Raw genomic sequence first — 16277 nt, 5'->3', positions numbered from 1 at the left:
TAATCTAAATTCCAATATTTTAACAAATATACTGTGCTGCATCTCTAAAATATATGATTTTGTAAACATGTACTAATATGATGAAATTATAACTGAGTATATTTTTCATATATTATTACCACAAGCATGTTCACACATAAGTAAACTGCATTGTTACGTTATGGTGTAGCAGTACTACATGGCTAAAGTACAATTTGCAGCTAAAAGTATAATTTCCTTGAAGATACAAATAAATGATTAGTGGGTTTTAAGTTAGGTAGGATTTTATCTCCAATAGCTTTTGATAACATGGAAGAACATGAAAAGAGATATTAAGAAAATGGGAATATAGATTTGATCCTTGGCTTTAAATTCATAAATTTGGTTTTTTAAGTGTTTAAACCTAACTAAAGACAAAGAGTTTGACTTTATGAGCATTTAAAACAGGGGTTCCCAAACTAATCTTCACATTGGAATCAGATAGGACATTTCAAAATATGCCGAGGCCCGTATCCCAACCCCAAAGTCATAATTAGTCTGGAGTGTAGAATAAACTTTGAAATTTTATGAGACCTCCAGGTGATTATAATATAAAACAATGTTGGGGCTCAGAAAATAATATCCCAAAGCATGGAAATTTGGCATCCTAAATACTAAAGGACATAGAAGACTGAGAAGCAGACTCAGAACAAAGTCTTTCTGAACTTCTCCTACCCTCCTATCTCTGACTCTTCATTCTCCCAATAAGTCACAGACCAGAATTATTCTTCCCTGAGGCAGTTGACAGAAACTAGAAACCCTTTTCCCCAAAGCAGACCATAAAGCTTAAAACATATTACTTTAACCTTCTCCACTTTAATAACTAAAGGTGGAGAAGCTAACAGCAAAGAAATTCTCTCACTTACCTTGTGTGTAGTAGATCATAAGACCCTCATTCCAAAAAGGGTCCTACCTTACACCAAGGAAGAAAGAATGCCAAGAAAAGAGGCTAAGAAGAATATGAATACACACATCTTGCCTTGTAACTCCCCTTTGGTTTATTATATTAGACTATAACTTTCAGTATAATCACATCTCTATGTAACTATTTACTCTTCATCTAATCTAAGCATAAAAATGGAGTTTTACATGAGTCTTCGAGTCTTCAGTCTGAAGGCTACCTTATCATGTAAAACTGATTAAATAAACTATTATGTTTTTCTCTTTTTTAATATGTCTTTTATTATAGGAATGTCAGCCCTAACCCTTATTATGGATGAGGTATGGTATCATACCATTTTGCCTTTATACTAGTTTGGAAATATGTTTCAAAAAGTTTTCAGTTGTCCATGATTAAGAAAACTATTCACAGTCTTTTCAAATCTAAACCAGAACCACTGCTGTAAATTTAAAAACGAAACAAAAACTATGAAAAATAAAGGGAAATATATGCCATTATGAAACAGGCATTTTTAAACTATAGCAAATTGGATAAATCGCTAGCAATTCTGGCAAAAGTGAACTTCCCTATTGCCTAGGTATAAAAAAGAGGTATTGTCTCATTGATCTGCCTTTGTGCTTCAAGTGTATATAAAAGTATAGCCAAGGATAAGAGAAATAAATAATACAGATTTTTAGTATTTTCCTATTGCTATTTACTAAGGGTTAAAAAATTTAAGGAGTAGGAATTTTTATAACTTTTAAGAAGTAATTTTTAATGACCATTCAATTAAAGTTAGTACAATGACTTTGCATAATACATACATAAAATAATTAGTGAAGATGGTTCTTAATTTAAAGGATGTTAAACAGCTTGTAGACATCTGGTAACAAGCTGAAATGGGTCATTCAAAATTTATCTAACTAAATTAGGGGGGGGGAAATGTTTCTCCTCCCAGGTTGGCATGTCACAAGATAACTAAACTGACTTAGTAGGCTTGCCTGGGAATCCTTAGCTGTCAGTGGTGAATATGCAAAGGGCCAGCAAATTAAATCAACCTGCCAAACTGTCAATTTCAAGCCTCATGACTGCATGAAAATAGCATCACTGGAAGAAATCAAGCATTGCCTTCTTTTGGGTTTCCTGGCACCTATTCAAATACTCATGCAGTTGTGGCTAATTTTGCATGCAAATTTCAGTCAATAAGCTCAGAACAAGACCTCCCAAGATATTTCAAAGGATCTGACAGTATTTTTTCTGAATACCAAATCGACAGTAGTTGAAATTCAATCTCCATTTGCCAGTGCTTTACATATGCACGGTGTCCCCACCACAGAGCTAAGTTAATGAGAGCCTTACCTGCTTTCACTCACATCCTCCCAGCCGTCCTTGCTGAGGTTCTCAAACACATTGCTCATAACCTTGATGGAGTGATTGAGAACAGTGTGGTGACGACCCACAGAGCACTTTTTCTTGGCAGCTTTAAATTTAACCTTGGTCGTGGTTGTCTTACAATCATACTGTCCAGATCTCCCTTCTGTGGTGGCCATCTTTAATCCAGCTTTGTCTGCTGAATGGTGCAATTTCATCAGCCCTTCATTTTCTTTTCTCAATGCATTAGCTTCTGCCACTTGTTTCCTTAGGGAAGCGACTTCTCTCTGTAGCTCACTGATTTTTCCTTGAAGTTCAGTTTTGTCTTTTTCAACATCTTCACTTTTCTTTCGTAACTCTTCTAACTCTTTTTCTCTGGTCTCCACATCTTCTTGATGCTGTTTTAAGTGAGATTTCAGGAAATAATTTTCTTTCATTAATTTTTTATTCCCTTCTTTTAATTTTCTTGACCTTTTCTCAAAAGATTTTAGCCGATTTTCCAACTCAATGACCTAAACAAAAGAGTTTAATTTACCTTTTTAAATAAAAAAACATAATTACTGTATTTTTATTCTCATTTCTAACTAATGAAAGAAAAATTACATTGAGCACAAGGATAAAATAAATCTAAGGTACTTAATTTCTAAATAATTCTAAGGTGGTATAGATGAATACATTCAAAAATGCAATAATACATCTGTTGAATATAGGACAGATGGTAAAAGAAGTTAACATTCTATACAAAGTGACACAGAACTAAGTATGCTAATAAACTGCAGAGTTTTCTAAGACCATAAACGCTTTGAGTATATATTTCACTCATTATGAAAAAAAATATTTTCAGAGTAAAACAATTTATACAGAGTATTAAAACAGATATATGAAGAAACTCTATTAGTAAATAACATGTATCATATGAAAAAGTGATGACTAAATACAAAGCAGCCTATCACAGCTGCTGTTTTTCCAAATCAGAAAAAAATGTAATTATAGTAGTTGTGGCAACTGTGGCCCATGATACAAAAAAAAAAAAATCACCAAAAAAGTCTAACAAGTTAAAATTATAGTGATTTCAAGGCTGCATGAATTAATTTTTCCATTTATTTAAATAAATATGATTCATGTTTTAAGACACGGCAATGGTAAATACACTTCCTGACCTTAAAGAATTTCAAAAACTACAATTTGCATACCTAAACCTAATAAAGGATATGATCTAAATGCCATAACTCTGAGCATCAAGGAAAAAATAATTAATTTTGATTTAAGAGTATATAAATTTCATGGAGAAGTTGACTTAGATTAAGATCTTGAAAAATAAATAACAAGCCCTACTACCATACTGCACTGCAAAATCACTGAACATTTTATGTCAAATTAAAAAAAAAAGTGGGGTATGACCATTATGTGAAGCTTTTAAAAAAATGGTACATCAAAATCATTTATTACTAAACTGTCTTTGGTACAGAATGCATAGAATACTTGGATATTTACATAAATGCAGTGGTGATTATGTGGGAAAACTTACCTATAAAGTATATTTTACTATTTGTAAAACAGTTTCATAAACATGATCTCTCCTTATCATCTTAAACACATGAGGTAAATAGAGCCATTGATTATCTTTCCAGAGTAGAAAACAGACAGCAAAGAGAGAATCTGAAAACTTTAATTACATATAGAGGTAAACATTTTCTACTTTGAACTGGAACTCACATTCAGAATTTTGTGCCCCTTTCCACTATCCTATAAGCCATCTAAGAAGAGTTACTTAAATATATATGGAAAAGGAACAAACAATTAAGCCAGGAAAGAACTGAAGATAAGCAAGAAATCTAAATGATTAAAAAACTACACATACTCATATTTATTTTAAAAAAATCTGTGGAGATAATATTTTCCCTCTCTACACTGTGTGTGTGTGTGTGTGTGTGTGTGTGTGTCTGGGAGAAGCATTTTTGATAACTTTGATAGTTTGAATACTTGATCCCTCCAGAAATTATGTTAAAACCTAATTTGGAATAAGGGCAGGGCCCTCATGAGTGGGAATAGTGTCATTATAAGAGACCCTAGAGGGCTAACTTGCTTCTTCTATCATGTTAGGAAATAGCTAGAAAGCACCAACAGAAAGAATACACGGAATCTGTGGACACTTTAATCTTGGACTTCCAAGACTCCAGAACTGTGTGAATAAATTTCCATTGTTTTTAAATTACTCAGTTTATTGGTATTTAGTTATAGCAGCTTGAAGGGACTAAGACAACAATAAATGATGTGAATTAACAATATTCCAGAAACGTACAAGATAGCCAGGTGTGTTGGGACATGCCTGTAATTCCAGTTACTTGGGAGGCTAAAACAGAAGGATTGCAAGTTCAAGGCCATCCTTGACAATTTAGTGCAAACCTGTCTCAAAATAAAAATAAAAATGTTTAAAAAGGACTAGGGATGTAGCCCTGTGGTAGAGCATACCTAAGTCCACCCCCGAATAAAAAGGAATATATAAGATAAAACTTGTACATATTCTTAACATTTGCCAGTTTAGTGAACTCTATAATGGTGAATATATAAAATTGTTTTCCAAACACAAGTTTCAGGTCATCTTTGATTTATCCATCCTGTTATTCCCCCCTATTTTTATTGTGAGTTCAACTAGCTTCAAATAATTTGAACAGTCATTTATTGACTAGCTATCCTACTCTGGAGCATGGGGTATTTATCAACATAATAAGAAGAATCTCATCTAATTTTAGTCCCTTCATTCCACAGTATGATATGGCCCTTATTAGACCTTTTCTTGACTGAGAGTAGTGGTTATACCAGACTATTACATATCTTTGTGTATATCTATGAGAGAGATTATGTTGTTCCTTCTCAATGCAATTACTCTATTGGAGAGCAGATTAGTGTGACAAAAAAAATAGTGTTCAAGAAAATATAAACTCTGGCTGAATCCTTGTTACTTCTTCCAAATCACTCTATCTTCAATTTTTATTCCCACTTTAATAAAATATGCTACAGACAAACAAAAATATTACCTTTATACTCTCTCCAACTTCCTTTAGTAGGGCTTTAAAGACTACACCAAACAATATACTTCCATAAATGCATTTTAAAATATTTTAGGATGTCCACGGTAGGGTACGTAGAATGAATTCTATTTTTAAAAACCACTATTTTGTACAAACAATCAGCTGCACTTAAAATACTGACTTTGGAAATGTTAGTATAAAAGTATAAATAAAAATCAGTGTGAATTAGAAGGAACAGAATTTTGAGTCAGGTCTGATTCTCATTTCCAGCTCTGGATGATTTAGCTGGTAAGATAATTAACCCATTTTACCTTTAGTTTCCTCATCTGAAAGATAGGACTAGTAATGTCTACTATGCAGGCTTATTATGAGTATTAAACATGATCATAACAAATTCTGGAAACATCAAGTTTTCAACAATTATCATCATTATTGTTTCTATTATTATTATCTTAACAGCTGCCTATTAAAATTTATTGAGCTAAAATATAACTACTTATTCTAAGTATGTTGATTAGCCATTAAATAAATTTTATAGTTTTGATTAAAGTGAAACATAAACAAATATAATAAGTAAATACCTTAAATTTGAGATTTCAATTCTAGAAATTAGAGGATTTTTATTTTCCTTTTGATTAACATCTATTTAAGTTTGGGTACAATTCAGGAAAATTTTACATATGTTAGGGCTCAGTACACAATACCCCAAAGAATGGTACTTTGGCAAGCTGAGTACTTTGAACTAAAGGGCATTGGAAGGGCCTCAGAAGAAAGGTCTCTCTGACCTCCTGCCCTTATGTTTCCCTACCACATGATAACCAAAATTTCATTGAAACTCGAACTCTTCTCTCCCTAAAAAAGTCATAATACAAAGAAAGGTCACGCTCTACCTACTCTTTTCACCTGCCCCATGCCTGGGGGTGGGGGTGGGGAATATTACACAGAGAGGCCATAAAGAATCTGAGCAACCAGGCTTTTCTGGGTTCTCCCCCTTAGTCTGTTATTGGGTCATATACTTCTCCCATATTCTTTTCAACACAGCTTTCCATGATTCATAGAATCTAAGCACAAAAATGGATAGTTCTGGGGATGGAGCTCAGTAGTACAGCGCTTGCCTAAAACTTTGATTAAATAAATTTATGCTTTTCCCTTAACCTAACCTTTGTTGTACAAGTGTTGCACGTCTCTCTGCCCTTACACATACTAACGAAAAAGGTCTGTGGTTTATAGTCTGTTAACAACCAAATGTGAATCTAGTTTAGTCATAAGAACTGTTCAAAATTATTTGACTTTAAGTTTAAAGTAGAGGACAGATAACAAAGACACTACTTCTAAAGATTTTGAAGAGAGAAAATCCATGGTATCTATTAAGGTATTATTCAAGGCACGTCTCAAGAACTGTTAAAATTACTTTAAGAATGAAAATCTGAGGAACTGTGAAAGGCATTTGGATTGTGTTTTAAATCAGTTCAAGCCCCTACTTTATCTCAGTACTGAACATCTAAAATAATATGTATCAAAGAGTTAATTCTTTTCACAACTGAAATAAAACACCTGTCATTGTAAAGTGTGTACATTAGTTTTATAAGTCTGCTATAACAAAGTACCATAGAGTGAGCAGCTTAAACAGAAATTTATTTTGTCTTAGTTCTGAAGTTTAAAAGACAGAGAACAAGGAATCAGCAAGGTTAATTTCTTCTGAAGTTCTGCTCATTTCACTGTAAGTAGCAATCTTCCCTGTGTCACATGGTTTTCACTCTGTTTTTTGTCCTAATTCCTTTTTTTATAAGGATACCAGTATAATGAATTAAGGACCTAAGCTAATAACCTTATTATAACTTAGTTATCTTGTTAAAGACTCTTTCCAATTCTGATATAAGAGATTAGAACTTTGACATGTAAATTTCCAGAGGACATATTTCAGTCAATAACATTATGAAATGCTAATACTTTATGTATATATGCGACTACATGACCAATATGATTCTGTAACATGTACACTCAGAAAAATGAGAAATTATACCCTATCTATGTATGATTTATCAAAGTGCATTCTACTGTCATGTATAACTAATTAAAATTATTAAAAAATAAAAAATTATTAAAAATTAAAGTAATATGCTTATCTACTTCATTTCTAATATATACAAATATTGTTTGCATCTTGCTACTGTCTTTTAAATCAATTTTGAATAAGCTTCATATATATCCTTTTAAAATAAAGATATTCAACCAGGAGGAATTAAAGCACAACCAATACAACTACATTAGGTTAATAAAAAAAGTGGCAAATTAGTATCTTAATTTGACACACACTCCAATGAAAATAATTTCTCTTGATTTTCTAGGTCTTAAAGTAGATTCTGGATCTATCAGTCATTTATGGTAGTTAGAATGAAATGATAGATTACTATTGGATTTTTATTCTAGAGCAATAAACAGTAACATTACATGTTCATATAAACAAAAATTATACAAAACCTGGCAAACAAAAATATTGTTTTGAAACAAGCATAAACTATATGAAATCTTGGCTTAGTAGTACAGATAATTTCAGTTATTCCTTTTACTTTAAGATAAATGAACATGAACATTTCTTGTTTTCAGTTACTATATTTGTTGTAGGGGATAGAGGAAGCAGGGCACGGAAGATAGCAGGGATCAGTTTTATTTGGCTGCAGCCAGGTTCGGGTACAGCTTTCACTGTAATCAATTAATCCCCTGAATCCGGAGTTCAGGCAGTTTCAGAACTTTATACTCGGCATGTAAGAGGAGGGGCTCAGAAGTTCACAATCTGCAGAAGTTCATACATAAGCAGCTTTTTCTTTCACTGTTTTGGGCAAGTTAACCCTTCAAGGACAGTGCCTGAGAAGGGGAGAACTTCTTCTCCCCTACCCACCCCTCCCAGCTGTTACCACGGAGCCCAATTGGTAACTTAGAAACTTAGACATCTCAGTGAAGTTCCAGCTCAAGGCCAGAGGCCTTGTTAAAAGATTTGTCTTTTTAAAATCACATTTGCATTTGCAAACACACTTCTACAAACTACTATATTGGATAAATGTTTGTGAAAAACTAGTAAAGGGGTGGCATTCAGCACCTGGAGTGCTGATTTCTTCTAGGCCAGTGGCCAAGTAAAATAGAGCAACAGGAAAATAGGAAGTTTATCTACATTGAACTCTTTTGTAGAGGCTCTTTTGCTGATAGTCCTAAAATCAATTACTGTAAAGATTTCTAGAGAAGTTTAGTTAAGATTTTCTGTGGAGGAGGGAGTGCCACTACTTGTTAATCCGATATGTGCCATTCAGAAACAATGAGGTGACATCCTTTGTTATCTGACTATATACCAAGTGTTAAATGTACAGGGAAATCACATCATCTGCTATAAATCACTAGATTTCCTACAAGTCAATTCACAGATACAACAAAAATAAGTACCTACATTAAAATTTTTATTTACATATTGCCATACTAGTGACTGTTGTATTCTACTATCTTTCCTATCCTCTACTATCCCCGCTCTCCTCCCCCCCCATCTTCTATTTCTACCCCATCTACTGTAATTCATTTCTCTCCCATGATTTTTTTTTTTTCATCCGATGTGATTCTGCAATCTGTATACGGGGTAAAAATGGGAGTTCATAACCCACTTGAATCAAATGTATGAAATATGATCTGTCAAGAGCTTTGTAATGTTTTGAACAACCAATAAAAAAATAAAAAATAAAAAAATAAAATTTTTATTTACATACATGTTCATTTCCAGTGTAATGTAAGTATTAAAGATTTATAAAATATAAAATCAATCCAGTATTGTCCAATGAGAGTCAATTACAAGACTAAATAATTTAAAGATCATTTTAATTATAATACTCAAAAATGTTAATACAATTGAGCCCAATTCATTGAATTTGATAATAATGTATTTATAGAAAAAAATATGACTAAGTATAACATTATAAAGCTAAATGTTAAGATTTGTTTATTTGTGGGGAGGCATAGGGGATTGAACTCAGGGGCACTTGACCACTAAGCCACATCCTTAGACCTTTTTTATATTTTATTTAGAGACAGGGTCTCACTGAATTCTTAGTGCCTTGCTTTTGCTGAAGCTGGCTTTTAACTTGCTGCAATCCTCCTGCCTGAGCCTCCCAAGTCACTGGGATTACAGGCATGCACCCCCGGCACCAAGCTAAATGTTAAGATTTTAAAACAGCATTTTACCATCAATGAAAGGCAAGCTGTATTTTGACTACAGGGTTGACAACAGTCTTACTAAATAAAAAGCTGTACTAAATCATATGGCAAATTTTTATATAAAATGGGATAAACTATGCATATTTTCAAGTACAAAATGGTAAATATACTGGAAGTGTAAGAGCTCTAATTATGCTCCATTTTTTGGTCCAAATATTGTAAATCTGTACGTTTGTTGTAAAGTAGCACAGAGTCTCATCATGACCCATTTTAAACTTAAACTGCTCAGTTACAATTAATAAGCACATATCATCTAAATTCTGTTAACTTCAACTGTTTTCAACACTCTCCATTTTGTCTTTGAAAATATTTTAGTCTATGTCAATGGAATCATAGTGTTTACACATTTATATCACTAACATTGATTTTTTTAACCCCATTTTGGCAAGCCAATGATTTTGAATTATGAATTTAAATTAAGAATTCACATAAGGTTTAAGTTCATGAGCCCTCGTTTTAAAATATAATCCTTTATGTTAAAATTCAGATTTAACTTGCTCAGCTCAATATCTTAAAGATTAGACTACCTTCTGTAATGTCTGCTCCGATATTTCTTTCCCATTCTTCTCTGGAGTACTCTTCTTGACCCCATCATCTTCATGGTATCTAAAGACTTGTTCTGGACAAGAATAAATAATATATTATGGTGCTTGTACATTGCAGAAACACTGTCCTATCATTTTAAGAAAAACTGTTCTGTGGTTTTTCAATTATGAATAATCGAATATATTTTTTTGTTAAGTATTTGGCCAGGAACTAAATAGTGATCTTTTTCAAGATTTTCAGTCACACAATTATATGTCTTTGTAGTGTCACTTTTTTTTTTCTGTAGTGTTAAGATTTTCAAAAGTACAATAGATCTGCAGGTTAACAATGCTATACTTTTATTCCCATTTTCATTCTTTTGTAGACTATTCCCCCTTTGCCTTAAAAGCAGAATTCATTGCCTTTTTATCTACACAGTCACTACTAGTTTTGTTCTCTGAATCTTGTTCCCTGCCAGGAGGATCAGAGTGATTGCTGAACAAAGCAAATAGTAACAGAATTAGGGTGGACTGAAACTGTAACACCCCTACTAAAACCTTTTGTTCAAGTGAAGGATCCATGAGCTTGGCATGGTAAATCATAAAAATCATGTTTCCAGAAAAACTATGACTTCAAAATAAACAGAAACCTAAGTATATATATTAAGTTCTTCTACAAGTCATTTCCATGCTGGTTATGCAACTAACTACCAAAAACCTTTTGAACTAAGCAAAAATATGCAAGTAACTAAACAACTTCAAAGGAAAAAAATGATAAATTTTCTGTTAATATTACTAAAAAGTGAAATTTACTAAAACCTGTAACATTTTTCTTATCAGATAAAATGTAGTCACAAATTGAATATGTTCTTAATGTATTATTCTTGAAACATAACATTTCTTAAAGAACAAAAAAGGGGCCAAAAGAATACACAAAAGCTGAAAGGATACATATCTGCGTTCGCCTGAGATGATTTTGCTTTAAAGTATGCTTGACTACTGTAGGTCAGTGTAAAACTTTGATTAATCAACAAAGGAAAAAGAAAACAATATTATTCTCTGTAGAGTAGAAATCCTCTTGGTATAAACAGTGACTAACAAGTTTGTTAGAGTGAATTAGGCATTTCTTTTGTCTTTGAAACATGACATACCCAATTAAAACTTCTGTACTCATGAAATAAATAGAACACTATCCTAAGGATAATAAAAGCTAGAATAGGTAGAATTTGCTATCTGGGGAATAAGTACCTTTACCTTGATAATAATCTATCCATTCCCAAGTTTCTTTTACTAGTCCCTTAACAACACGGTACTGAATTCATTTAAAATACTCTTTAAAAAATAAATAAATAATATGCAAATACAACTCATCTGTTCTAGTCATTTAAATATGTTACAGTTCTGAGTGAAATATTTACTCTTAAAAATAAGTTCTATAGTCAAAGAGCATAGAGTGCTAACAATGGCTAAATAACGCTAATAAAAATAAATGCTAAAAATTGATTAAATAAAATTCTCTGATGCTTTTTTGCCCCAGGTATATGTAAGACCCCCTGATAAACTGGATAAATGTATTCACCTGAGGTTTACTGTTGAAAAATTGTTTTGTTTTTGCCCTCAAAGTTTTTATAAAGAACATTCAAGCAGTTAGGCCCAGGGCATAGAAAGAAACAAGGAACCAATTCTTTTGTGTTCATTATCTTATCTTCAAAGATCTTGGAATTTGGGAAATGAACTAAGAGAAAGTAGCTAGAAACATATACTTTCTTTTTTTTTTAAGACAATGGGTGTTAGTATGATCTCACTTCACAGGAGGTTTATTTTTAAGATTTTAGTTGTAAATATTTAAATCTACTATAGAAATTCATTCTGATTTGTAATATTTCTTAGGTGTTTCTTCTCCCTCCATCTTTTTAACTTTTAATATGTATAGTTTAAACTTATTCTATTTTCTATATTCCTATTTTAATACTCTTGGCTTACTATAGGAGTCAAGAGAACTTCTTCCACACCCTCTGAAGGTTTGAGTCTTTAATTCTGTTGACATAAACTGACAATAGATTCACAGGTCAAAAGGTACACCATTTTGCTAATGCCCACATGGGTACAGGAACAAAATATGAACACTAAAAGAAAGGGTAGCTGGTTCAAGCTTCAATACTCTCTCACTAGGGGAGAAGGAAATGGAAGAAGATATTAAAAAAAAAATTAAAGAGCTAAGTAAATGATTTTTTAGGAAGGTAAATGGGCCTGAAGAATAGACAATAGACTTCGACAAAGTGAGGGGTTGAACAGCACTAACAACAATAATTGTCTTATCATGCAAATAAAAACTCTTTCACATGATAATCATCAGAGTAATAAATGATGTCTTTGGTACAAAACAGTGGACACCTTTTAGTCTTCTTTTCTGTGAGTTAGTCTTTGTGGTTAATGAGATTTAGAAAGGGAGTCCAAGACAAGTGCTTTTCTTTTGGAAAATTTCCCTTTAGTCCAATAGGGAACTTCAGAAAGAGCTTCTCCCTGAGCTAGGGTGACAGAAACAAGGAAAGTTAGAGAGACCTTGATTCTAAGACTGTTTCGAAGGCCTTCCAATTTTCCTTCATTCAAAGTGCTTGGCATGACAAAGCATCATACTTTGAGATACTATTTTCTGAGCCCCGTGACTACATTAAATAACTAAATTCCTCTGCAAATTTTAACTGCTTATTCTCCATTCAGATTCTTTTAACTATACTAACACATTATTTTAAAAACCTATTAGCATAATTTTTTTCCTGATCTTGATATGATGCTTCCTACACATACTTTCTTAAAAGTCTATTAGCCAGTATACCAATTTGTGAGATTAGAAAAGAAGAATAAGTATTAATTTGTGTATGAACAATTTCCCAAAGAATAATGCTATTTCATTTTTAAGAAAAGCAAAATAACAGTTTTAGTATAGAAGTACTTATAATACAATAAAACTATGTATGTTTGATTTTGCCTAGAGTTCCTGAAGCAGAGCTTCTAAAACCTTTAAAATTTCCTGATTGATCAAAGGAGCATCTTTTATTATTCATGAAAAGCTCCTTTCAACCATACCAGAATTCACGCTAATCAAACAATTCTTGGTGTATTCCTATATAACTTCAGGATAGGGGGTGGTGGCCAGAGAAATTCATCATGTGATCAGAAAGCTGGAATTTTCAGACCCACTGTCAGATTTCTGTAGAGGGAAGAAGAAGGGCTGGAGATTGGATTCAATCATCAATGGCCAATGATTTAACCAATCATGCCTAGGTAACAGAACCTCCATTAAAAGACCTAACAATGGGTTTCAATGTGTTCAATGGTAAACACATCTAGGTCTTGGGAGGGTGGCAAATCCATAAAAGGCATGAAAGAATTGTGCCCTTCCTCCATACCTTGCCCTAGACATCTCTTCTATTTGACTATTTCTAAGTCAAATACCACATAAAAATCTGTTTAGTAGTAAATAAAGTCTTTTTCCGAGCCACTCTAATAAATTATCAAATCTGCAGAAGTGATTATGGGAACCGCCAACTTAAAGTTGGCTGGTCAGAAAAACACAAATGGAAATCTGGGATTTGCCAATGGGCATCTGAAGTAAGAAAAGTCTTTTGGAACTGAAACCTTAACCTGGAAGTCTGCACTGACTGAAAGTAGTGTTAGAATTGAAGGAAGGAGGAAACATCCCATTTAATTACTGTCAGAAGCTTGGGGAAAATCAGCTCAATCAGTACAATTTCAGAAAAATGAATTAGGAATAAACATGTAATAATCAGTTAGACCTGCCTTACAAAAAAACTTTTATGTTTTGTTAAATGCTGTCTTACATAAGATAGATTTACTGATCATAATTTGAACCTCTCTTCTCTGAAAAGTGACCATAAGTCAATAAAAAATAAAGTCCCATTTCTCTTGGAGGAAAGCAAGAAATCAATTGCTTTTGGTGGATAGGACAGAATCTTTAGTCATTTCATATGACTACTACTATTAATATGTGGCATATCTTCCTTGAGATTCAACCTATGCCCTTTGACTTTATCTCAGAAGTCTTGGGAAGAATTTATTCAATCAGTTAAGTTAAAAGAGAAGTAGATCATTTCTGTTACCAGTCACAAGTATTCTGAAGAGGATGCTGCCAGGACAATCAAAGCAAATTTTTCTATGAAGAAATGTGGGGAGATGGAAGAATGAGTAATTTTTGTTTGCTTGTTTATTATATTTTTGCATTTTCTTCATTGTAAACTATACCTAGCACATAGGTTTCTTGGCCTTAAAAATGTCTTTAATCAGGGATCCTTGATCTCATTAATTCACAAGGTTGGGTTATAAATATTTGAGTATGCTATATTCAGTTCCTTTACCTTGTAATACCCTCCTCTTAATTTTATGCTATTTCTTAAGCCCATAATTTGAAAATAATTTTAATATTTTAAACTATTTTTTTCTACTTTCAAGTGTTTGACTACATTTTAATCCTTATTTTTACATTTAAATGAATTAGCTTTGGGAAGTTTAATATTTGAATTGGTGTTTATAATTTAATATAACAAATTATTTCTGCTAATTTACTTTTGTTGCAACTGATTTTAGCATTTCCCTATATTCCTGATATTAATTCTCTTATTTCTTTAAAAAAAATTCTTCATCTTAAATTTACTACTTTCATAGTTTGTTTCATTTGTTATTTTATCTATATTTCTTTTTTTTAATTTGTTCTGTTTAGTTATATACATGACAGTAGAATGTGTGTTTACGTATCATCCATACATGGAATATAATTTCCCATTCTTGTGGTTGTACCTGATATATAGTTACACTGATTGTGTATTCGTATATGAACATAGGAAAGTTATGTCTCATTCATTCTATTGTCTTTCCCATTCCCACCCCTCTTCCTTTCCCTCAATTCCCCCATCCCAATCTGGTGAACCTACTTTATTTATATTCTTAATGCAACAAGTAGAAGGAAGCTTGATCTCAAGTGTAATATTAGCAATCCAAAAACTTATATATAGATTATGTAAAATTATATTAATGTGATTAAAATTAATATATATATATTTATATATGTAAAGTATATATTTTATATGCACAATGTACACAGAATATATTGAGGGCACAAAGAAAAAGAGCAGAGAAAGGCTTCTGATTAGAAGGGATACTGTAGTCCAAAACTTTCTAGATGGAAGTGACAGGAAAGAAAGAGAATATCAAGCACAACTTCCCAGGACTATTAGATGATTAACACATTTTGGCTTTTATTTTGTCAATTTTTCATTGCAGGATAGAAAATTAAAGCTAACCATATGAAATATAAGACCAATGAAGTAGGCAAAGGTTAAATAGCAATGGGATTAAGGAATTTGGGCTTTATTCTCAATAGGAAGTTACTAGATTAGGGAGAAATATAACATCAGGAGATCTATATCCAGGAAGAGTAGGGGTAGAGGAAATAGTCTTATATTGATCATGGAAATTATAAGTAGAGTAAGAAAATCTGAGTTTGACCATCCCTTTCTTTATAAAAAATAAAGTACATGGATTTATAACAATTATTTTCTTTAAATATTTAGGCACAAAGGTATATCCCCACTAGATTAATTACTATGCATTCAATTATGGCCATAAAGAATTACTTAATATTAATTATTCTAAGAAGTAAATAATATTTTGACATTATTATTGCAAATGAAGTTTTGACTTTATTTGAAAAAAGCTTAAAACTTAAAAATGTTCCCTTGACTCATCTCTATGTCAAAATAAGGTACCCATTTCCCAAGGTCTGATTTTTTTCAGTCAGATTCTTTTGGGTATGTATTCACCCACAATCTTTTCTTAATATTAAGGAAAGTTGAGATACTTGCTAGAAATTACAAACTCAAATTTTCCTCTGCCCATCTATTATGAAATTTCTAATGTTTCCATTTAAGTAATATTTATTAGGGAAAGTCTAAAATTTATAATTTATTTACTCCATTCTGGATTGAACCAGACCATCTAGAAACCCATGTATTTGCAACATGTGTATTTTCTGTCATTGGTTTATACTTTTGAATCACAGGATGGTATATTATTATTCAGCAAATGCTTTATTAACTTCTCTGGATCTGAAATATAGATACCTGCTCCATTGTAGTTAAGCTTGGCCATGTGATTTGGTTTGACACCTGGAAAAGAAAATCT

At 32.2% G+C, this 16277-nt stretch overlaps 1 protein-coding gene across 8 annotated transcripts in view; it reads right to left on the bottom strand.

Moving 5' to 3' along the window:
• Cntln (centlein) overlaps positions 1-16277 on the bottom strand; it is a 314434-nt gene that overhangs the window by 94834 nt on the left and 203323 nt on the right. For 7 of the 8 annotated variants that reach the window (XM_058586366.1, XM_058586368.1, XM_058586367.1 and 4 more), the window contains 2 exons: positions 10083-10174; positions 2258-2781 (listed from right to left, as the gene is read on the bottom strand). In XM_058586366.1, coding sequence (XP_058442349.1) covers positions 2258-2781; positions 10083-10174 — 616 coding nt within the window. The remainder of the gene's footprint in view (positions 1-2257; positions 2782-10082; positions 10175-16277) is intronic. The other variant, XM_058586369.1, reaches the window with a different exon arrangement.

Source organism: Marmota monax, unplaced genomic scaffold (assembly GCF_021218885.2).
Source record: "Marmota monax isolate L192 unplaced genomic scaffold, Marmota_monax_Labrador192_F-V1.1 WCK01_AAM20220418_F8-fsc00033, whole genome shotgun sequence".
NCBI classification, from domain to species: Eukaryota; Metazoa; Chordata; class Mammalia; order Rodentia; family Sciuridae; genus Marmota; species Marmota monax.
The sequence above is the reverse complement of the archived record's forward strand: the minus strand, read 5'-3'. Positions and strand labels throughout refer to the sequence as shown.